Source organism: Python bivittatus, unplaced genomic scaffold (assembly GCF_059951505.1).
Source record: "Python bivittatus isolate LINGU-HERP-01145 unplaced genomic scaffold, Pbiv_v1 ctg000190_np1212, whole genome shotgun sequence".
NCBI lineage: Eukaryota > Metazoa > Chordata > Lepidosauria > Squamata > Pythonidae > Python > Python bivittatus.
In genome coordinates, this window is record NW_028277042.1 from 20,411,581 (window position 1) to 20,434,872 (window position 23,292).

The window sequence follows — 23,292 nt, forward strand, 5'->3', positions numbered from 1 at the left end:
CCGCTGGAGTGTTTAAAGTTCTGAATTTCCCAACTGGTGATAACAGCATCTTCATAAGATCACCCAACTGCTACTGAAGTGAAAGAAAGCCTCATGGCTGTTATTCTGGCACAATGGTGGGTGGAAGTCTCCAGAAGATCCTAGAAATTGCTAGTGAGGAACCTCTACAGCAGTGTTTCTCAAGCTTAGCAACTTTAAGCTGTATGGACTTCAACTCCCAGAAGTTGAAGTGGCCCCATGCTGGCTGGGGAATTCTGGGGGTTGAAGTCCATACAGCTTAAAGTTGCTAAGCTTGAGAAACACTGCTCTACGGCCTCTCATCTAATCCATAGGTAAGTCCACTCCTCCACTGCTCCAGTATCAGGTACCTATCTTTGGACATGGAATGGCCTTGGCCTGCAATCACTTTTCGGGATGATGGAAAATGGATGCATTGTTCGATTTTTGCATTCACGCTGAGGCCTCGTAGTCTCTTTCCACCACTGGCTAAACCTGTGCCCATTGGAAGCAAACCGGTGTGCTGTGCGATAGGAACACAAAAGGAAATATTACCCACTTCATCTCAGAGAAGGATTTGGCAACTCAAGTGTACCTCTCCACGAATGTTTGCTCTTTCTGCCTGCCATTTACCCTAGAACAATGGGTTCAGGATGTGCCATCAAACGGATTTCTGAGTTGATAGAGACCAGCATGGGAAAAGCTGCAGCTGGCCCGAGAAGAAAGGGGTCTGAGTGGAGGAGGGAGAGTCAAAAATTAAGAAGCAGGAGTTGGTTCCAGCAGGAGCTGGTCCACCATCATTTTCAAAGCCTGCCCCCCACATTGACCTTGGGACTTTCCTCAAGATCTCTCCATCTCTTTGCCCATATCTGTAGCTCTTCTCTTTCTGCCGCTTGCTTCTCACCTGCCTGACATGCTACTTTCCTCTACAGCTGGGATTACAAAGCTGATGTGCCGAGAGAATTTATGACGCAGTTTTGCAACCGAAGCCATGTCTGAACACCTTTCAGCTGCCCACGCCATGCCTCTGGCAGTCGGCCTCAGCCATCACGGAAAGTCTTGCATCATGAGCTCCTTGGCCTGAACTTGTAATGGAGCAGCCATCAGGTGTGGGGCTAAATTTTTATGCCAGGGGAGATGGGAATAGCACAGAGTTTGGAAAGGATGTTTCATCAGCAGCATCATAAAACGCAGAGGATCCAGCCACCTCTCCTTTTAATAAGGTTCCTGGGATAAGGAGGAGGATCTTGTTGGCAGCGGGTGAGGTGCAATTCCCAGAAACAAATAACAAGTATCGTTCCTAAGAACAGAAGGTGCAATTATGCACAGACAGCCCAGGGTCCCGCTGATCACGGGAGCAGGCTCTGACTCCCAGATTGCAACTCCAGGACCAAGATTAGATGCGTCTTTGGAGATGACCCAGGGCTGATCCTTGCTTGGAACTAGGAGCCCAGGGCGGCTGGGGCAGAACAGAGCACCACGGGGAGAAGAGCTTTGGAAAGGAAAAACTTTGCCTTGCTGAAGCAATGAAAGAACGAGAAGAAGAATCACCATATACTGTAATCGCTCACAGCGGCAGTCGGTCTCTACATATTTGTGTTAGGTGGGTGGGAATGGTGTGCAAACAACTACTGTACGTGTAACAAGAGTGGGGAGGAGGAAGTGCTTTCAAAACCCGGCTCTGCTTGGCTTCTTATCCTGATGAGCTTTCCCACAGATGGGATATTTACAACATGCCCAGCAGCTTTTATCTTTGACATTTGTATTTTCCTTGGCTCCCAGAGAAAGGAACCATTTGTGACCGCGCTGGGCTCAATTAATTGCTTTGCAGGGAGCACAACATCCGACGGGGCCAAGCTAAACAAACCCAAACAATGTCCTCAAAGCACGGACGTGTCTTAGCCAAGAACAGGTATGCCTAAAACAAGTGTAAGATAACCATCTTTCGGTGGGGAGATGCGGGTGAGAGAAGGGAGTTTGAACTGCACACAGAGTCAGAGCTGTAGGGAGCCAAAGAACCATTATTGGTTCCTCTTCAATCTGGTGGCAACTAGGGAAGTCAAGGAGTTCAGCAGAAAACATGGTGGAACACAAATTTAGCAGGAGGTCCCCCATTCCTCTGGTCCACCTGGAGATGCTCAGGCATGAGTGTTGGTTATCTGCTGGGCTCAGAGGACCAGAGAGAGGAATGCCTTTGTCTACACCTCCTTTGAGGGTCTGGACTTGGGTCCTTGGCTGGAATCTTGACCAGAAGTCCTGGTTGGAGCGAAAATATCCTGGACCTTTGCATCCGTCCTCCCTCATCCACCACTCAGTTCATGCCACAAGTACAGAGCAGTTGTTGGGGGGTGGGATGTGGGGGTCTGCAAGGTGTGGTCAGAAATGTCAAGGTGGCCCATGGTGGTGTGACTGAAGCACTGCCTGTTTTTTAGGTGTGTTGCACATCATTGCTCGCAGCATTGGACGGCTGGCCACAGACTTTCTCCTCATTGTATCACTGTATTCCTTCTCAAGCCAGGAGCAAAAAAGAGGAACTTCGAGCCATGCGTGTGTTCGGTTTCTTTGTGTTATCCTCCTGGATATCACATTTCACCCTATATTCACAGCTTGCAATAGTTGCTCTATGAAACTAAATCAGAACACCTCTTTTTATGATGTGAGTTTCTCTGGTGCTTTAATACATTCATACAGGCACACATGAATAGGAAGGAGTGAATCTGGATCTTCGGCCAATTCCATTCCCGACTTGGATGCAGATTTACTAGGCTCGTATTTTACTAATGCAACTCAATACTAACAAATGCGTGCTGTCAATTGATTTCTGTTGTTGAAAGGTACGTGGGCTGGGTGAAGAATCAGGTCAAGGAATCTTATTTTATCCCCAAGTGCAGCTAAATATTGAAAGGAGAGCCCCCGGAACAACTTCCACCCCCTTCTCCTTTCGGTACCTGCTGCCATAAGAGCCCCACGGCATCTCCCGGCCGCCGCCTCCTGTCCTGGTGCCGTCTTATTGCCACCTGCCTGGGAAGCCGGCTGCTGTTTGAAGAAAGGATAGCCCCTAATTTGTCTCAGGCAGGCGGTGCCTAAGAAAGGCAATTATGGGCTGAATGGTGGATTTGGCAAATTGCTAGGTATAACCGCCGCAGAGTTAATGCGATTTAGAAAGGAGGCACGGAACACTGGCTCACCTGGACGGGCCTAGCCCATCTCCTTACCTTTCCCTTCCTCCGTATCAAGGTTGGATGCGAGGGTTATTGTTTGAATGGAAAGTAAAGTGGGCAGCGCCATCAAGGAGTTGCTTTAAAGAGGGAGCTCGCCCACAGAAGGCCCCGGTGCATCAGCGGGGTTTTGCAAACCTGCAAGTGGCAAGAAGGGCCCCCGTTTTCTCCTCGTTTTCCTCTTGGGCCCCGTGGTGCTGGGGATGGTTGAAAAGGCAGAGGCAGCACGGCACGGTCTTCGCAGCTACAAATACATTTTTGAGGCTGGACGTTTTGAAGCCCGATGTGCTCACGCCACGGTTCTAGTAAAGAAAACCTCCCTCGGCTATTTCGCGAGGAATTGTACCGTATCAGCAGATTCCTCCCACCAGCCCCTCTGATGCCGGATTACCGTTTGGAAAAAAAGCCTTTTGGATTCCCACGGGAGCCAAAACGAGCTGAGCTGGCTAGAAACCGATGCAAAACTTCTGAAACACACCAGTGCTTCCTTTCTGAAGTCTGTACGTGTGCCTTCCTATATATAAAGGAAAAATTCTTTCCCATCGCTATGCAAGGATCTTGGGAAATGGAAATGTGCCGTTTTTGTACTACCCGTGCAACCAAAGATGTAGCAGCTTATTCACACAGGCTAAGATTGCTCTGTTGTTGTTTTTTCCGGGCTCAGCATGTTGCACAGAGTTGATTCATGCATCCTTCACCATATTGTGCCCGTTCAAAAAACTTCACATGAAGCTGGAGATCGTGACTTGCAAACCTCTGCTTTGGCCATTATGCACCCTTGGCCAAACTCGGTTAATTCAATAAACCGCTGCTAAAAAGGCTGGGCCATGGCACCATGGGCGAGCCCAGCCTGCGTGGCACGGAGCACAGCGTCTGTCAGGCGGATGACCCTTTAGGGGCGAGGGGCACGTTTGCAACACGAGGAGCGTGGGATGGGTCCCCTCGCCAACCGGTCGCCTGCTCCCTGAGCTGTTGCTATGGGGGTCCCAGGCGCTCACCGAAGAGCCTCCCAGAATCTCCGCCGTTCTACGCAGACCTCTGCAGGATGCAAAAGGGTTGTGGCAAGTCAAAGGGACGGGTGACGATGGTACTTAGCAGCAGACATCTTTCTCTCTGCTTTTTAAAGAAATTTTAAAAGACAGGTGAGATGGGGCACCAGTGGGCATGAAGGTCAGGGGCACTGATGCCCAATCGCTCTCTATTGCAGTGTTTCTCAACCTCGGCCGCTTTAAGACGTGTGGACTTCAACTCCCAGAATTCCCCAGCCAGCATGGCTAGCTGGGGAATTCTGGGAGTTGAAGTCCACACGTCTTAAAGCGGCCGAGGTTGAGAAACACTGCTCTATTGTGTACACAGCACCCGCCTTTTCTCCACTTGCGACCGTATCCCCTCTTCACCCATATGGAGCTGCATAAAGTAATCCCGATTTTCTTTTCCGACTGGGAAAGGATCAGGAAGGGAAGGTTCTCTGGGAGAAGCGCCAACCAACGAAACACTCAAGTTTGCTTGAAATTCAGAAAACTTTGTTCAAATCAAAACCAGGACATTCAAAATGGAATAGCGATGGTTTATAATGAACAGTAACAAATCCAGAGTGGGGGAAACAGTAAAAAAGACGGACTGAACAAACTGCATCACACATCTTTTTACAAGGCAGAATTGACTCTTTTTACTACAGAACTCATAAAAAAAAACCAACCCAAAGCAGCACAAACCTTCGAACAACTCTATACGGACAAATGCATACATTAGGCTAATAAAACTGCACTTTCTGTACTGATATTCGCTCGTTTAAAATATAGCACAATAATTAAATTAGTAAAAATATTTTTTTCAAATGTAACAAAAAAGCTTTTAAAATTACGTTTATTTTTTTTCCCTTAGCTTAAAGACTTTGTTATTTTTTTCTTTTATAAAAAAAACTATATTAAAAGAAAATATAGATTTCTAAGGAGTCAGATTTCACTCAGTAGTTATAAAGATCACAACCCTGTTGCCTGTGCAAATGTTGTGCAATTAATCTGCTTCTAAGGGGTTGAAAAGGAAACGGGTTAATGCAGAGGAGCAACCTAAGAAGATCAACAAGAAGTTTTCAAGCAAAATGCTTAAATAACGTGGGCGTGACTACAAACACCATCAGCGGCAGCTTCCTTCTCCATAGAAGTCTTGGGAGCACAGCACTCCATTATCCCTGGTCATCTGCACGAGCATGTGAATCTTTGCCCCTGAATGGTGCCAGATTGGAGAAGGCTGCTGTTCTGGAGTCATTACGCACCCTCCAAGTGGGCACAGGAGGTCCCCTAGTACTTCCCTCCTGAAACAAGCCCCGTCCATGAAGAGGACACCCGCAAGCGTCCCAGAAGGATCGCTCCAGGCACCTTAGATGACCACGCATGGTTGGGAACCAGCTGGAGAGGTCTATCCTCAGTCACGGGGGCCCTACGGTTTCAGAAGACCAGCTACGGGTTTTCGACCCAAAGAAAGCGAGTGAACACTGACGAAAATGGCTAGGCTTAAATTTAATGGCACCCTTAGCCTTTTCTTGAAGAGAGCTCACATTAAGACCGCTGCAGCTGGAAAGTCAGCCAGGCTAGTAAAAGAGGGGCAGGGTTACGTGGCGCGAAGGAAAAGCTTTGCAAAAGACACCCGCGCAATGCACAGCCAAGCCGTTCTTCCCTGGGCAGGCTTGTTTCTTCGCCGCTCTGCAGCAGCCTCCCAGGTTTGACCTCCCCGCTCAGCCCGTAACGGCGGGCACAACTGTAGCCGAAACGGGCCACAAGACGTTTTGCAGAAGCACAAGAGCAATAATGCGAAACTGAGAACGAAAGGAACGGGGCTGGGGGAAAACATGAAAGCGACCCTGCGCGGCTCCACAAAACGTGGGTACGCTTGATAAACATCCGCAGAACGCCAAAATGTTCTTGGCTGGCTAGGAAGGGAAATCTGCTGCGTGAAATAGAACGGTGCGTCCTGGAAGGAAGAAGAAAACGGATAGGAAAGCTGTACTCTGTTCACCGCAGTTCTCACCTGGGCGTCTCGGCCCTTCTGCACATTTCATTACCTTTAAAAAGAAAGGTCTTGCAGACAAGTTGGCGGGCGGAATAATACTCAAAGCCACGCGGGCTCCTGCAGCAGGTGCACAATTTGGATGGGAAAAGGCTATGCGGCTCGTTGCAAAAAGCGAATTGCACAAGAGCGTGGCGAAGCAATTCCAATGCACGCTTTTGGGGGGGGCAATCACATCCTTCCACTTCCCACTCTTCTCCGCTTCACAGCATCCCCAAATTCCCAGTTTGGTTTGGTTCAAAAGCCCAAATTCTACACCTGGCTCATGATAAATGCTCAAAAGCTCCCAAGGAAGGAGTCCAGCTGAGATGGTGGTGTGCAATTAAGGGCCGCTTAGGGGAACAAGGAAGCCAGCAGGATTCCAAATTTGCTCGATTCAGAAAGCTGCTGCTGCTGCTTTGTACCCCTGGCAGCGAGGAAGGAGGACCACCCTCAGGAGAAACACGGAAGTTTGTATTCTTTCACAAAGAGGCCAGAAACAGCTTTATAGGCTACCACACGAAATAAAAATAGACACGAGGGTGTCTAGAATCTAGTATTCTGCATTTTAAAGAGGCAAATTCTGATCAACTGCAGAGAGGGGAAAAAGGTTGTTTCTTCAGGGGCAGCCATTGGGGGGGGCTGCTTAAAAAAAGATGATGGTTGCAATCAAAGCCCCCCCCCCCATTTTACATGCTTGTAAAAAGAGGCAGGCTTCAATTGCAGTCATGACCCCCATCTCGACTTCTTAGACCTTTTGCTCCTACTGATGTCTCCCCCCTCCACGAGAAATGCTTTTGAAAGAACTGGCAATCCCAACAGGAATGCAGCTGAATTTTGGATCCAATCCTGAATTTTTAGAGCCAGGCAGGGAGACAGGACTGTAGAAGCCGCTCCTTTGCCTGTACAAATCAATCCCATTTCCCTCAGACTTTGATCTTATACTAGAACTTTTTTTTCAAAAACCTCTATTGAGGCGTCCCTCGAGCATCTCACCGCAGCTTCCTCGGCTGGGTGAGGGCTGCCTCCAGCTGCCCCAGCCCTGCTGGCTGGGGGTGATGGGTGCTGTAGTGCAACGTGTCTGGAGGACAGGAGCTCGGGGTGTGATGCTGCAACAGTGCTAACGGGCACTTAATAGTAAGCTGGCCAAAAATCACAAGATGTGCTGCGGAATGTGGGAATTGTCCCTCTTTGTGAAAGATGACCTCTCCGACGACTTCAGTGTTTCTGAACCACCCTGCTATGTGGAAATGGTAAATGCAGCGGCGGCCCATTTTCTTGAGGACAGTATTTGGAAAGAAAGGGAGAGAAGTTGTCTTGCGACAGAGAACAGACGGGTATTTGGAACAGCTGCGCAGCGGTCTCTAGAAACAATGGCCCAAAGAGTTAAAAATGCCTCCACCTTAATATTCAGCACTGAGGCGCCTCGGTTTTCAGAATCTGCACTTGTTGGCATCACAACTGACGAGCAGCCAGCCCACAACTATTTCCCGCTCTACTTCAGCCAGAATCATTTTGCCTGTTTCCATGTTTCAGAATCGTGATGTAGAGAACTTCCTAGCAGCACGGAGAATAGCCATGCAATCCCAGCACATCTGGAAGATGCCATGCGAAAACTGACGCAAGGAATATGCGCCGTATTTGAGATGGGAAGTGCCCTTCCGTCTACAATATATGCCCATCTTCCCACAAATCGGGCCAGGTCTTTCCATCTAAGACTTTCGCCCTCAAGGGGAGAATCAGCCATCCTGTCAGCTGCACCGTGAAGTTCCACATTGACCAGCCTAAGACGTTCTTGGGCCAGGAAGGCCAGGGGCCAAGTTACGTTTCACTCAGGGAGAAACCAACCTTTGCAGACAGGACATTCCCCAAGAACTGAAGAAAAAAGAAGAACAGATCCCAAGATCCTAAAGGCCAACGCGCCCCACCTAACGTCAAGCAACTTGGTCCCACGACAGCCGTAACAGACAATAAAACACGGGAGCGCTTACTCCAATTCTTTGCTCTAAAATTCAGAAGCCCACGCTGTTGCTCGCCAGGCCAAAGTCTGTATGCATGTTTGAGTAAAGCTTCGTATCAAGAAAGTGCCACAGAAGCACACACACACACGCACGCACACGCAGAGCACGGACTTTCTGCTTGTTCCCACTAGGTGCCCCCCCCCGCCTGACAGCCGACTCTTCCAGCATCAACCGCTGCGCAGGAATAGTGATTCCCACCCCGTTCCCAAGAATACATTTACCAAGCTGTAATAACTGACATTCTGCACAGCAAGAAAACGAAAAGGTAAGACTTTTAGCATAACCACTGAATGCTGCTAGAAAATGAAAAGCAGGGGGGGGTTCAAACGGGGAAGGCGGGTAACAAAACCTTGCAACGCCAGGGCCGGCAGAGGCACGCCACGGCCCACCAGCTGGCACATTTCAGTTGCCTTAGAGACCGTTGCGCTAATCCACGGTGGTCTGAGGCGATTCTGGAGATCTCAGCTCGACCTGCACGGGGTGGGGGGGGGAATTGTGCAGGTGGCCATGAAAGCTGTACAAAACACTGAATGGGAAATCAACGCGATGCGAGCCCGCGGAAGTCTTAAAGAGAAGAAGGCTTAAAAAGTAACATCACTGAGAAGTTAGAACAAGGAGAGCTACAATTAAAAGAAAAAAAACTCATTTGTCAGAACCATCGAGTCCACTGAGAATGAGGAGAGCTGATGCTGGGGAAACTCAACGAGAAAGGCTGGCGTCACTTGGTGGGGCTGTTTTCTTCTGCAGGGCCCCCTTTATTTGTCAGGAGTGCACAGCGTAGGCAGACTTCTTTTCAGGAAGACGCTGCCCTGCTAGACATCATCCGTGGTCCGCGCTTCTTCTTTTTCCTGCAAACGTGGAGGCAGCTGATAGAGAAACTAAAAAAAGTCTGTAGTTGAGCGTGTAAACAAAGTGTCCTGTTGACTTCCCCGTGTTCTCTATCTCTGTGGAGGCCTCTCTTCTCTTTCAAGCAACCTTCTCTTCCCAATTTAAAATTTGCACCTGGGGTTTTCTTCTCCTCCAGCATCTCATCGACGGCCTGGCCTGAGTTGGAGAAGGCCGCAAGAGGACCAGGAAAGGGGAAGCGGTGAGGGCAGGGGTCTCAGAGGGGTCTCCTGGCTGTCCCTGCAGTTTCCGTTTTTCCAGTGAGGAATCAGACATACTTATGTTTCAAAAACAATGTTGTGCGTCGGCTTGAACTAAACATCGATGGTTTTTCCCCTCTTTTTAAGACTCCTGCGGAACCACCTCCATCAGTTTCTGGAACAGGACTGTTGTGGAGTCTGTTTGTGAGGAAGGAAAAGTGGGAAAATTAAATGGCCAGAATGAGCTTTTGAGGTTACTGCAATGTGCAAAGGACAAAGAAAGATTTTTGCATCGCTAGGAGCGCATCGCCTCTTGGTCCTCCCCCGAAACAGGACGGAGACGTGACAGTTTATATAATTCAACTTAAATGTAGTTCCAAACGAATGAATTATGCTAATACTGTCCCTGTTTGTGCTTAATAATTTCCTTTTGTCATATGCCAGATGACAACTTCTGCACCCAAGACTCCTGTGGGGAGAGGGGTACAGACTGTAAATTCCTGGCAGATACAGATTGTTTCTGACTGGTGCTTTGTGGGTGGACAAAAAAGAATTGAGTTTGGGAAATGACATGAGGCACCAGGATCAGAAGGTTCCAGTTAAAACTCTGGCAAATTATCCATCCATGCCCCTTTGGAATAATCCCTTTCTTCCAACCAGCATATTCTCTGTCCAAAATGGACTTCGCAGGGCACAAGTTTAACACGACTTTGTCACCCAGGGACAATAAGAGGGGCTTTTAGTAAAACAGGGATTAAAACTTTGAACAGGAGGAAACTGCCGGATGACAGAGGCCTCCATGGACAAGAAAACCACTTGGATCCTTTTGGAGGCTCTCTGTCCCCAGCATAGGGAGAAACGTGGATTGCTCTGGGATTACTGGATCCACAAATGTGTAAAATTGTAAAACCTGAGCTTAGTTTCAGCACAGGGGACGTGTCGGACACGCTGAAATCCAGTTTCGATCTGTCTCAGCTTCAGCCAAAAGACTGGCCTGGCTGGCATCGTTCAAATGTGCAGTTCCCACAGTTGCCATCAGGATGGCCCCAGCACCTGGAGACTGGGTATGGCATTTGCTTCTGGCTAATCCCAGCGTGCCCAGGCTGCTTCTTTTGAGAGACCTCAGGGTGGGGACACCCACACGGCTTTGCTAGAGGAAGTGGCTGAGGCCCCTCCCGATCGTGTCCGATCCTGCCTTTCCTCCTCGTTTCAAGGTCTCTACAAGGTGGGGCAGCACTGCCCGGGTGTGATCGCTGAAGATCCTGATGGCGTTCCCCTGCTGTTTCTCATGCTCCAGAGGCACCGGAAGAGAGGTCCAAACTTTGTGGAAAGGCTACCCCACCTCTGAGTAGAACAAGTGTGGATTACAGACACCACCCCCACCCCTCTTCCATCCAACACAGCTCCTGGAAATTGACACCAGTACTCACAGATGCTCTGGAGAAGCCACTTTGGTTTGTTTTTCCACCAGACACCAATAATGTAAAACGGGACTCCGCTGAAGATGATGGCAAAGCCAATGGCACATTCCTTTGGGGTCATCCAAAAAGAGACGACGATGAGGAAATTGCACGCAATGATGAAGATAATGGGCAACAGCAGGTTAACCTGTGCAGGAGAAAACAAGGAGGGGCCGAGAGTGTTAGAAGTAGGAAGGGAATAACTCAAGAGCCTGATCAATCCAGGTCCCAGGGCCAACCAGTCACAAGGATCAGACCTGGACTAGCTCCAGGACTGAAAATCTGGATCCCAGATGGTCATTTAAGTGGAGAACTTGCAGAACTTGCAGAACAAGTAACAGAACATTCCCTTTTCACTTCGGGGCACCCTTCTCCAACACCCTGAGCAAACCTCACCTTGATCGGCCTCTCTAGCTCTGGTTTCTTGTAACGGAGCCACAGCATGCCGATGATGGCCAAAGCCACACAGAGCCAGTTGAAGAAGCTGAAGAAGTTGATCACCGAAAAGATGTCGTTGGAGAAGGCGTAGAGCAAAGTCATGACACACTGGAGGTGGTGGGGAGAAGGGAAGAGGAGACAAGTCAATGCAGCACGGGAGCCGGGAGACAGCTCTTTCAGAGAACACTGACTTCGTCCAAAGTCCAGAGACTCAGCGAGCTTGGGAATAGAATCATTGCAGGCAGTGGACATCTGCAATCCAAGTGGAGTCTGCAGTTCTGAGCTTGGAACGGGGCGCAAAAGACAGACACGAGAGCCTCACATAGGGGCAGGAAACCCAGAGAACCGATGTCCCCCAAGGAGGATGCAAGACAGTTGCCTTCAAAACGTGATGTGCTGTTTGCTTGGACGCTTCAAGGGAAGGGGGAGGGTCCTTCAGTTCTAAAGCACCCTTCTCAACCTCGATGCGCAGCACCAGCTTGCAGGCTTCCAAAAGCCATGCAACTCACCAGGTGTGGAGTTGTTGCTCGAAACTAAATGCTTACCGAAGTTAGAAAGCAACGCGCTACTGAATCTGACATCTAGCTAGAACCCAAAAACACTGAGGCAGTGTTCAGTGTTCCCGCCCCCCTCGCCACCCCCAAAGGAACCTCTGCACTTCTGTGAGCACCCTTACCGTGAAGATGAGCGAGGGCACCGGCGTGAGCAACCGGGGGTGGATCATGGAAAGGACAGAGGGCAGGTGGCCTTCACGAGCACCTACAAAGAAAAGCCTACAAGAGAGGAGACCAACTTTAATTTACACTCTTTGAGCTGATGAATTTAAGGCTGTCTGGGGTTTTTGGAAGTTGCCTTGTGCTGTTTACAAGGCTCGGCGGTCAGGCCAATCCCGTTTCAAACCGTCTGTTTAGGAAGACTCTGCCAGAGAGAGGGAGGTAGCCCGCTACTTCTCCCAGAAAGAGGACATCCTCTTGGACTGAGGAGCTGGGCAATTCCAGTACCTAGTTACACCTGCTTGGCATGCATAGGAGTCAGAAGGAGCGACTGATGAAAATTTGTAATTTATTTACTCATCAGACTTGCACGCTGCCTGGCTCCCAACAACTCTGGGCAGCTCGCAACGGTCCGAACAAGGAAATAAGACCAATTAAAAGGAAGAAAGATACAAGATGGCAAGAACCACCGACTGGATGGAACGAAGTTGGGGGTCTCACGCTCCCTTGTCAAAGACCCGGGAGAAGACCCAGGTCTTCATGCTCTTCTAAACAACAGCAGAGTGGGGGCCATAAAGTAAGTTTATTTGCAAAATCTAAGTTTATATTACAGCCCCCCCTCCCATATGTACGTGTGTGTGTTTTTTAACAGTTGCAAGATTTCCAGAATTTTATATTGCAGGGCAAGATATACGTGTCGGCAGCTTGTAAAGTTAAGCTTCCATTTTCGCAGAGGTGGTTTTATTCCTATCAGAGGCAGAGAGAGAAACCTACCGGGACGACGTGAAGAGTGAGCCGTTGACGGACCCAAAGCAAGACAGGCCGACAAACACAGGGATAATCCAAGCCATGACGCCCAGGTGGTAGTTCCCAAAATCCTGTCGGCAAACAGGGAGGAAGACAGACGGTCACACATTTCCCCCAGGAAGCTCCTGGGAGCGTAAGGGAAAGGCGGGCTGGACGCGATGCAAACTGAACTCGATTGGCAACCTAACAGGAAAAAGGGGACCCCTCATTCAAATTTTGCCCTGCAGTGTTCTTGCTTGGCCTTTCCACACGGGGAGGGGGTGAATTACGGATAAACATTGCGCAGGATTATTGGAGAGGGTGGGGAGCGAACACCGCACCAGAAAGAAGGGACATTTCAGATCCGTAACAGGAAAAACCTCTTCCCCTGAGATGCTACTAGGTATTTAGCCCCAGTGGCCCTCCTTCACACATGCACCCGCAGGTGCTTTCTCCCAGACGCACATCCTGTTCGCGTCCCAGTTCCACGTCACGCAAACCTCTGCGGCGGCAGAATCTGCAATGGCCAGATCGGACAGCGAAGATGGAACTGCGCTGCGCCCAGATGGCGCGCGGGGAGAAATCACAAAGCCAGAGAAGCTATCTTGATCTCGAGCAGCCCTTCCTGAAGGACTTATTGCATTTTACCACGGCAACGGCTTCCGACGCCAGCATCTCGTTCACTGTCAAGGTGGTGAAGTAAGCCAGGTTGGTCAGCACGTAGACCAGGGTGACGATGGGCAGAGAAATGATGATGGCCAGAGGGAGGTTTCTGAAGGAAGGCAGAGAGTCCGTTTCACAAGCAGAGCTAAGAACATCTCTTGATTTTTTACAGCTATTCCTGTTGCTACTGCAGGAATATCAAGAGAAAGTCTACGGAGGCCCCCTTCTCATCAGCATTACGGAGAAGGAAATGCAAACACAGTCCTGGGGACACTTACCTATAAGGGTTAATCATCTCTTCTGTGACAAAATTCAAGTAATTCCTGCAGTTTTAAAGATGGGGGGGGAGGAGAAAGAAAAGGGTTCTTGAGTTTACAATACACAGAGTTGCGTTAAAAACAAAGTCTTCCTGGCTTTGTAGATTGAATGAGAATGAACTATGTGGTAACTGATGAAAACGCTCTCACACACACCTAACAATATGGCTGCCCCAGAGCAGAAGCCACCTAGGTCTGAACATCACAAGTTCTCCTTGCTATGGGGCTCTTCCTGTTCACCCTTCTTTCTGCCCAGTTCTGGAACATGCAGGTGCCAACACAAGGACAAGACAGAGCCACAAATCTTCACCTGATTGAACTTTTTTTTTTTAAACTAAACTCGCCAACAGGTGAGGGCAGAAGGCTCACAATTTCTCCCCCTTCCTCACAACTCACCATCCTCCGTAAGCGAAGAGACCACTGTACAAGGCCAGGACGATGTTGCCAACCTGCGTACTGGTGCCATCAAAGGAATATTCAGGGCTAAGGTTCAGGACATCGCCTGCAAGAGGTAAGAAGGGGGTCAAACATCAGCAGTGGAACCTTTCCTGCGCTGCAAATGGGGTGGGGAGGAAGAGGGTGTAAAACCACATGAACCAAAATCAGTTGCAAAGGCCCTGGGGGTAGGACGGCCAGGAATTGTTAACCAGAATGGAAGGAAAGCCTGTAAGCTCTCCAAAACCCAACAATCTCAAGAGCCCCAGCACCGTGGGTTTCACACGCAGAGCTAAGAGAAAGATTTAAAGTAGATAACAGGGCATTTGAACAGCACAAGACAGAGTTTGAAATTGAACTACGTACAAATGATGAGCATGTGATTGCTAAAACCTATACCCTCTTGTTGAAATTTGAAACGGAAGGAGAACAACTGAAAGAGCGTATGATAAAACGGGCTAAGAACTTTGGACATCATATGCTGATGGGAGAATGGGAAAATATGTGGGTGAAAGGACTGAAGTTCACATTAGGTTGTAACATAAAAGAGAATTTTTACAAAACGATGTACCATTGATACGTGACTCCAGAAAAATTATCTAGAAGGTATAAAGGCACTTCAAGTCTAGGTTGGAAGTGTGGAAAACAGGAAGGGCCATTTCATCATGCCTGGTGGACTTGTAAAAAAAGCCAGAAAATTTTGGGTTCAAGTACACACCACGATACAAAGAATTTCAAAGATTAATATTCAACTGAAACCAGAACTGCTGGGACTAATGGACAGACAATTTGAAAAGGCCCACGGACGACTGTTTTGGTACACAGTGATCGCAGCGAGGCTGTTATATGCAGAAGGATGGAAAGAGTCTGAAATACCCACAGTGGAGGAATGGCAGAATTTGCAGAGATGGCAGAATTGATTCGAGAAAAGACAACAACTTCATTTGTCAGTGATTGGAAACCCCTTATGGGTTCTTTTGCCGAAAATGGAAAAAAATGAATTTGTGATTTATGGGTTTGTTGATTAGAAAGGATAGAATATGGAAAGAAGAGAGCCATGATGTCACCTTAGAGAGAAAAGATAAAATATAAATGCATTTATAACTGCTGTCAAGAAGAACGGAAGCCACTTCTTTATATCTTTTTTCCTTTTATTTCCTCCCTTGTCTTTTTTCCTCTTATTTCTTTTCTATTTGCTCAGCGCTTTTCTTTAAATGCGTGAGGTTTTTTACTTCGTAAGCCCTGGCACCATCAAAAGCAGAGAACATCCTCCCGAGATTGGGAGACCAATTCACACGACGTTTTGGTATGCTGAGAACGTAGACTTGGTGGGTATGTGCAGAGCGAGCCTCCAGCAGCCTTGCCACCCTGGGGGACTCCAAGTGGAGTTGTGCCATTTCGTTTCTTGACTAGCAAGGTGGCACCAGCAAAAAAGAAAAAAGGGGGGGGGAGGGAAATTGGCTGCTTGCAGAAGAGGAGAAGGCAGAGACTAGTTCTGAACATCACACCCTACAGACTCAAAGCAAAAACAAAAGATGCTTCTCTTGGAGTCCTCACGTCCCCCTGCGCTGGGAGAAGCCCTCCGCCCCAGTATCTGGAATAAGAAACAGGAACTCAGTGGAAACAGCCCAGGAAAAAACAGAAAAGGGAAGCTGGGCTCACAATGGCCTGTTTCTTGAAGGCTCTTTCAACCTGTTTGCAGCGTTTATTTTACTTGCAACCAACCCAAGGCAGAAGCAGGATTTCGCGTCTTTTGATCTGAAGGCCACGCACGCATCCCAGCGGAGAGGGAGGGTTCGCTGCCTGGCCCTCCCCCAGGGATGGAGCCCTCAGGTAGGGAGGGGGGTCTGGCCCAGCCTCCCCTCTGCTGCCTGCCTCTCATGCGCGTCCACCCCCCCCACGCCTCTGCTGCAGCAACAGCTGAGCCAACTCTTTGTCCTCTTCAAAACTCTACATTCCATTAGTTCACGGAAGGGCAAAGGCTGAAAGAGAGGGGAGGGAGACCCCCAACCAAAGGAGCTTTCTTCCATTCACTGTCAGCCTGGCATGCTCTTCCTCAAGCTGGTTAGTCAGACCAAGAACCTAAGGGAAAGAGAAGGACCGCAGAACCAGCAAACATGCTCTTTTTCAAGGCGTGCCCCCTTCAAAGAGGTCTGCCATCCAAGACTGGAAAACCATCCTGGGTCCCACCACTTCCTCGTGCCCATGTGCCAGTAGAAGCCAGAGAGTGTGGTGGGAGGATGTCAGGTCACCCACATAGAAGATGCTGTCAGTCTCCATGAACACGTGATTGGGGAAACTTGATGGGTTCACACATTGTGAAAACCCACAATGTGGTTTGGTTTGCTGGGCTTTGGCTCAGCATGTGTGTCAACCCAGGTCAGCGTGCTTTATTCATGACCGACAAACTATGGCTTAGGGTGATGAGTGAACCCAGTTAGTCACTGAGAGCTGCAGCACAGAGCCGTCTCCACCAAATTTGCTATAGTCTCCAGATGAGGATCCCAGTCCAAGGTGCTATGAAGTCATTAAAAGGCATGTTTGGTTACGCTGCCACCCAACATGATGCAACTTAAGTCATTTCCACACTAACTTATATCAAATTCGCAACATCTCCCAGCCGTTGTTGGAGTGTTAGAAAGATGCTAGAAGTCGCGAAAGAAGAAGTGACCTTAGTGGGCAATATGCCTGGCCACCTGCTGTGGTCCAAAATGGCCTTCTCTATTCATATGGCTGGTTAGTCTTCCCAGCCTTCCACTAACAGATTCAACCAGACAGCCACAAGCACTCTGGGAACTCAACAACTGGAGCCCAAACAGGCCACGATGGACCTGCCGTGGGGCCAGGCTCAAATACTTCTTTGACTGCACTCTTCTCTAAAATTAACCAAACCAGATTCAACACGCTCCGTCCCACCTGCAATTCTTAAGTGGCCAAACTGCAGTGCCAGTGGCAACATGTCCCTTTAACAAGGACCTGGGGGTATTTCGGGAGAGAGGGAGGAGAACAAAAATAGCGCCGCTGCCCCATTTCTTGCCCAGGGGACTAATTTTCAGAGCGCATTTGGGCAAGTCAGCAGAAAGAGGCTATTAAGGGAGTTGACTGAAGTCAGCACGGAGAGGGCCGTATGAATTAAGAGCAGTTGAGAGAACCTGCAAGATGAAAGACAACCAGGGAAAGGTTCAAAGGCTTGATCTGAAATGCCTTCATGATGGATGCCAAGCAGGTCTCCATATGTCAATTTTTCATTCAGGGTGTGTGGACTGGGATTCCAGGAGTACAGGCAGACTGTCAGTGGAAGAGAAGCGTATCAAGATTAGCTGTTTCCCACCCGGTGCCTGCCAAATGTGTTGAACTACTATGCTCATCATACCCAGCCGACCATGGTCTATGCTGCTACAGCCAAATACATATCAAGGGAGGCTGATTTCTTCACAAAAGGAGCCCAGCAGCTTTGGAAAGAAGGTCTTCTAATCGGATACCAGGTCCTTGCAGGGGTAATTAGGGTGTTTCCAAGGAGGTCCCCAGCAAGACAGTAACTTTTTCCCACTCTTGCTCCCTCCTCAAACAAGTAACATCTGGCAACCTATGTCTGACAGACAACTGCTGGATTGAAAGGCTATTGGCCAACATTGAAAGTTGACTGCTGCAGAAGGATGCAGTAGATATTCATTCATTCATTCATTCATTCATTCATTCATTCATTCATTCATTCATTCATTCATTCGGATGGCTGCCCATCTCAACAAGTGACTCTGGGTGGCCAGGTTTCAACGTGAAAAGGTGAGAGACCCCAGCATTTATAGCAGTACAGTCCCCCAACCAATCTGGGGTCAGCCTTGCAGGAGCTTCTCATTGTATCTTCGCCACTCTTCCCTTCAGAAGCTGCTCACAAACCAGGCCAAGACCATCTTTTGGCCAGGTGAGCAAGGAGCAAATCACAGCAGATGCCTGGATGCCTGGACTGGCATGTATGACAAAAAGCATCCTCATGAGAACACATCATGCCAGGCGGTTGGCGTGAAAGAAAACAGGAAAGGATAAGCAACCTAGGGCTCCCTAGACCTTTTGGATTACCACTCCCTGAGTGGAGGCTGGTGGAAGGGGAAGTCTGAAACAACAGTGAACTTCTGGGCTAGTCCACCACCACCACCACCACTCAAGGATCCAAGAGGATTCTTTTCTGGTCCTGTCAGCAGATGCTGCCCGAGTTGCGCCTCTTCCTTTTTCTCAGGCCTCCAACTCTACTGCACCCAGCACTGCCCAGTTGGAAAAACACACCCCATTCATGTAACTGCAGGAAATACAAGACGAGGCTTTCTCTGTTTATGGGGCAATACGCTAATTTCCCCACGCACTTCCCTACAGAAAAGGTGTGGGAAGCAAAGCTGGTTGACGGCGCCCATGGAGCCTGATTATTCATCTGGCTCAGGCCAGAACCACAACAAGCGTGAACCCAGGTGGCTCCGCTTCCTCTGTCCTTGCTGGGCCAACCACAGATTCTTCACTCAGCTTGAAAGCCTACAGGATTCGCACAAGGTGGGTGACTGGGAAAGGACTCGGGGCACCGTGTCTGCTGCCTACGATTCCCACGAATGAGGTGGGGCTGGCCCCACCCAGCCCAGGAGCTTAGGCCTCGCCCAAGAGAGACTCCCTCTTCCAACTGCTCCCCGTGCCCCGGGGCTCCGAGACGCAGCTTCCAGATGGAATGGCCACTCCTGCTACTGCCCAATGCAACCCTGTGCCAGCTATTTCCTATTTATTTGCAGAGAGAAACTCAAAATAATCCCGCCGTGACCTTGTTTAGCATAAAATGGGACAGAGAGAAACTTGGACAGGCTTTCAAGATTCTACTTTTCTACCTTGCTGCAGTGAAGAACATTCCTGGAATTCCTGCCCAGCCATTCTTGACCTGGCCTACCTCAAAGAGTGGACATCTACCCCCTCCAGCAGCCTATTCCCCCTGTAAACCTATTTTGAGCCTTCAGAAAGCTTCAGAAACCCAAAGGGGCATTGCCAGGCTCAGGGGCTACTTGGTGCCCTCACCCTGCAAGGTAGCCAAAGGTGATTCCTTCTCTACTGGAATCAAATTTGGCTGGAGAGGGTCTTTACCTCCCTTAGGTAGAATTTTGTACAACTGTGAATTGCCAGCTGCCTTTTTCTTGGGGCAGAAAGAAACAAATTGCAGCTCAGGGAGCCGTTAGGGTGTAGAGATATGGGCAGTACCATTACTGAGCAGTGTGGCTTCCTTCAGCCATTAAGACATGGCTGAAGCCTCAGGAGAGTCTCAAGGTCCTTGCCTAAGTTTCCTGCAACCCCAAGAATATGTTTGCCCCAACGGCATGGAATTCCTGCCCTTTTATTTAAATGATGCATTTTTGGGGTGCCCACGTTATTGCACTGGGGACCCTGCTGCCCCAAACGATGGTGACCACGCACGTGGACGCAAGAGGGGAACGGAAGGCATGTTGAGTATAGTGGGATACGGTCTGCACACCGGCTGATCTGAATTCTGCCCAGATGCCCTTTTAATGCAGCTGACGTTAATGTTTCGGCATATCTCGCATTTGCATTGGTCTGAAAGCAGGCTCTTGGTGGATGATGAAAACCGGCACTTGGAGGAAGATCTGCAAGGGAGAGCCCCAGCGTTTACAGGGAGGGAGACAACACCAAGGCTTTCCCCGGGCAGCCTCATTTGCAAGGCTGGCGCCGGCTATGTGGCACCCTCTGCTTTTGATCATGCTTCAGGCCCCGACAACCACTTTTCCTGGCTGGGAACACCTTCCCCTGAAGCGTCTTTTTCCATCTCAGAGGAGAACTGGACGGGGTGACTGAAGGACAAGCCAACTCAGTAATGCAACACCCTGCAGGATTATAATCCTGGCCCTAGAGCAGAATGCAAGAAACTAAGCTTTCAGTGTTTCATAGGACGGGAGAGAAGGAAGGGCCACTAAAGGATCACCTAGTCCAGGGTTTCTCAGCCTTGGCCCCTTGAAGATGTGTGGACTTCAACATGCTGGCTGGGGAATTCTGGGAGTTGAAGTCCATACATCTTCAAGGGGCCCAGTTCGAAAAACACTGGCATAGAGGAGCGGATGATGCGTTAGGCGCCTGATTTTTCTTGGGTTTTGTTTCATTGTTTTTATGGTTTTTATTATTAAACCATAAAACCAATTTATTAAAACAATTTTATTATTGTTGCCAGCCACCTAGAGTTGTGCTCCAAAAGATGGGCAGCCATATGAATCTTTTAAATAAATGAAATGTCTGTGTTCCTAAAACTTCACCAATATACCGTGATTTCATGCTGTTTTTCTGTTCATTATTCTGTAGTTTCTGATGGTTATCCTGACTATTGTCCTCTTTTACTATCCTGGTGGCCTTTTCTGAATCCTCCATTTCCACTGGCTTGTGCGAGGCCCAAACAGTGCAGATATTGGACGGTTTAGAAGTACAATAAATAAAAAACTCTTTTTCCGAAGTCCCACAGAATCCCAGCGGGGCTTAAAAGTAGCTACTCACAACAGAAACTTCCTAAAATAATCCTCCTACAGGTATAGCTTGTTATCAAGTGAAGATTAAAAACAAAGCAAAACAGCTCCTTGAGTTTTTCTTTTCTTCTCTTAAAAGTTGAATGGTGGGGAAACAGGCAGGCCTGGCTTGGGGAAGTCTCAAAAATAGTAAGGTAAAATTGCTCTGAGCACTTCCAATCGTATACTTGGTTTCTGGCTGTCCAACTCTCCAGACTGGCCATGTAATGGTCTGTGGGAATGGCCCTGGGAGGCAGGAGGGAGAGCCGGAGACTGGAGAACCGACGGGTAAAAGGTATCTTCAGCCCAGGGAAGGAGAAGGGCGTGGGAAGCGTCTCGGAAGGGACCCTCCCTCATTTTCCAGAGAGTAAAAGGAGAGGAGGGGAGAAGCGCTTTCAGTCTTGCAAAGTGGTGTTCGTGTCACCTTACAATAAAGACAGAGCCGGTGCTCCTGGTTGTGCTCCTGCCTGGACTCCCTTGCAGGGCTAAGGGGCCACTTTCATTAATTGTGACCTAAAATGCAGGAAGGGTCTTTGGGATGCATGCCAGTGGGTAAAGAGAGGCAACACGGAGATACTAAAAGGGGAGAAGGCAACTCAAGGCCTGCCTCTTGGGTCAAGGATCCATCCACCAGAACAGGCAGAGCTTGCACTGCGGTGACCCAGGGCTGCTTTTGTCATTTTGCTGAAAGCCACGGCACCCAAGATTTCTTTGCACAAAACATGCTGTGGGGGGCCAGAGTCTGGAGGGCTGCGTGAAAGGGGGAAGACCCTTGAGAAAGACGCTGGGGCGGGCAGGAGGTAGAGCAGGAGCAGAGGTCTCCCTTCAAGAGGCAAGGAATGTGATAAGCAGTCACATCAAGTCTTCCCGCAAGTGCACCTCATGGTGACTTCATGGACACGTTCATATTTTCTTGGCAACCACTGAGAAAGGTTTGCCATCACCTTCTTTAATTAAAAAAAAGAAAGTCTTTTTCTTCAAACTTCCCAGTCTAGTCAACAGCCCAGCAATTCCCTAAAATTTATGCAAATTATAGTACTTGGATGAGAGACTAGGAACCCTCAAGGCAACAGACTAGACTGATAACTGGGGGGAAAAATCCCAGAAGAAACTGTAAAGCACTTCCGTGTTGCTCCAAAAACTCTCGGTGGACCAACCCATAACACTGAGCTCAATCTACAGGAGACTTTGCCCTAAATTCTCCAGGGCTGGGCTGGGCTGGGCCCTGAGGAAGGAAACTGCCTGCAGGGCATTCCAGAGGCCATGCAAACAGCATTATGGGTGGGAAGAAGAAGAAAAGGGGAAGGAAGGAGAAATAATCTTGTACTAAAAAGGAGAACTGCATTCTTTTGTTGTTAAATTGCACTAAATGGTTTTCCCTCCCACCTTAGTTCTGGTTTACAAAAGGAATCATTCTTTCTTCCCCAAGTCTTCTATCCACTTATCTGATCATCACTGAGTTAAAAAAAAAGGTTGAGGAGCAATTTATGCCAGCAAATGCCAGGTCACCAATGGCAAGACATTCCCAAGAGTTTGTGTCACGAGGTCTTCTCCATGAAGAGGAATCAAGCACAATTAACAAAGTTAGCTTTATTCTTTAAAGCCCCTGGACTTCCTCTAGAAAACTTAATCACTCCACAGTCTTTCTAGATCTCCCTTGTCTCTCTGTTCCAGCCTGAGAGACCTCTGCCCCAGTTTTTATATAGTCCCACACCCACTTCATTCATTCATTCATTCATTCATTCATTCATTCATTCATTCATTCATTCATTCATTCATTCATTCATTGCTACAGTGAACCCCAAATGCATATGATGAAGCGAGCTGCAGATCATAAAAGCTTATGCCTAAAAGCGTTAAAACGTGTTAGTTGGAAAAGGTGCTGCCACACTCCTCCTGATTTTTGTGAAGCACAAGTAGCTTGTACGTGGAGAGTAAGGGAGATGACCTTAACAGAAATATGAAAGAGCCGTTACCTAGGCAAAGCGGGCTGAAACAGTCTAAGCCCTGGGACGCAAGAAAATACTTGGGAGTAACTCAGGCCAGCGCCTCCCTGACTCTACCTGGTGGGGCTGACATGGTGCTTTGGACAAAGATAAATTGTGCGAAAATAAAATTAAAACAAATACTCTGCATCAGCACCTGGCTTTAAAAGGAAAAACAGACGTAAAATGGAAATATCAAGGTACTAAAAAACTTTCATCCTGTCCCCAGTTATCACTTAACAAATAGAAAAATATCACTTAATAAATAAACAGTGTGCAGAGCACACTAAAATTCTGCCCTGGGGTTGTGGAGAGACAACACAAATTGGCCAAACGGAGGTGCCAAAATCAAGGAGGGGGCACCTTATTTCCGATGGGGGCAGTAGATGCACAGCTGGATCTCTCTGCTGGCTCAGGATGCTGGGGATTGAGGTACAATAAATCAGGGTGGGCACTGGAGCTGCTGGGCATTGACCCCATCTCCCTTCAATTATCTGAGAAATTCTGGAATTAGAACCTTGGTCCTTCTGCAGACAAAGGAGATGTTCTACCACAATCAGGGTCCTCCTTCACTTCCAAAAAGAAACAACCCCCCCCAA

The 23,292-nt window shown here is 48.6% G+C and overlaps 1 protein-coding gene across 1 annotated transcript in view; it reads right to left on the minus strand.

The window, feature by feature from the left end:
* Nucleotides 1-4,767: 4,767 nt before the first annotated feature.
* SLC7A5 (solute carrier family 7 member 5) overlaps nt 4,768-23,292 on the minus strand; it is a 30,707-nt gene continuing 12,182 nt past the window's right edge. The window contains exons 3-10 of the mRNA XM_088136200.1: nt 14,140-14,245; nt 13,705-13,749; nt 13,412-13,535; nt 12,752-12,855; nt 11,941-12,037; nt 11,223-11,372; nt 10,797-10,974; nt 4,768-9,564 (exon numbers count right to left, since the gene is read on the minus strand). Of these exons, the coding sequence (XP_087992326.1) occupies nt 9,509-9,564; nt 10,797-10,974; nt 11,223-11,372; nt 11,941-12,037; nt 12,752-12,855; nt 13,412-13,535; nt 13,705-13,749; nt 14,140-14,245 (860 nt within the window). The 3' untranslated portion in view covers nt 4,768-9,508. The remainder of the gene's footprint in view (nt 9,565-10,796; nt 10,975-11,222; nt 11,373-11,940; nt 12,038-12,751; nt 12,856-13,411; nt 13,536-13,704; nt 13,750-14,139; nt 14,246-23,292) is intronic.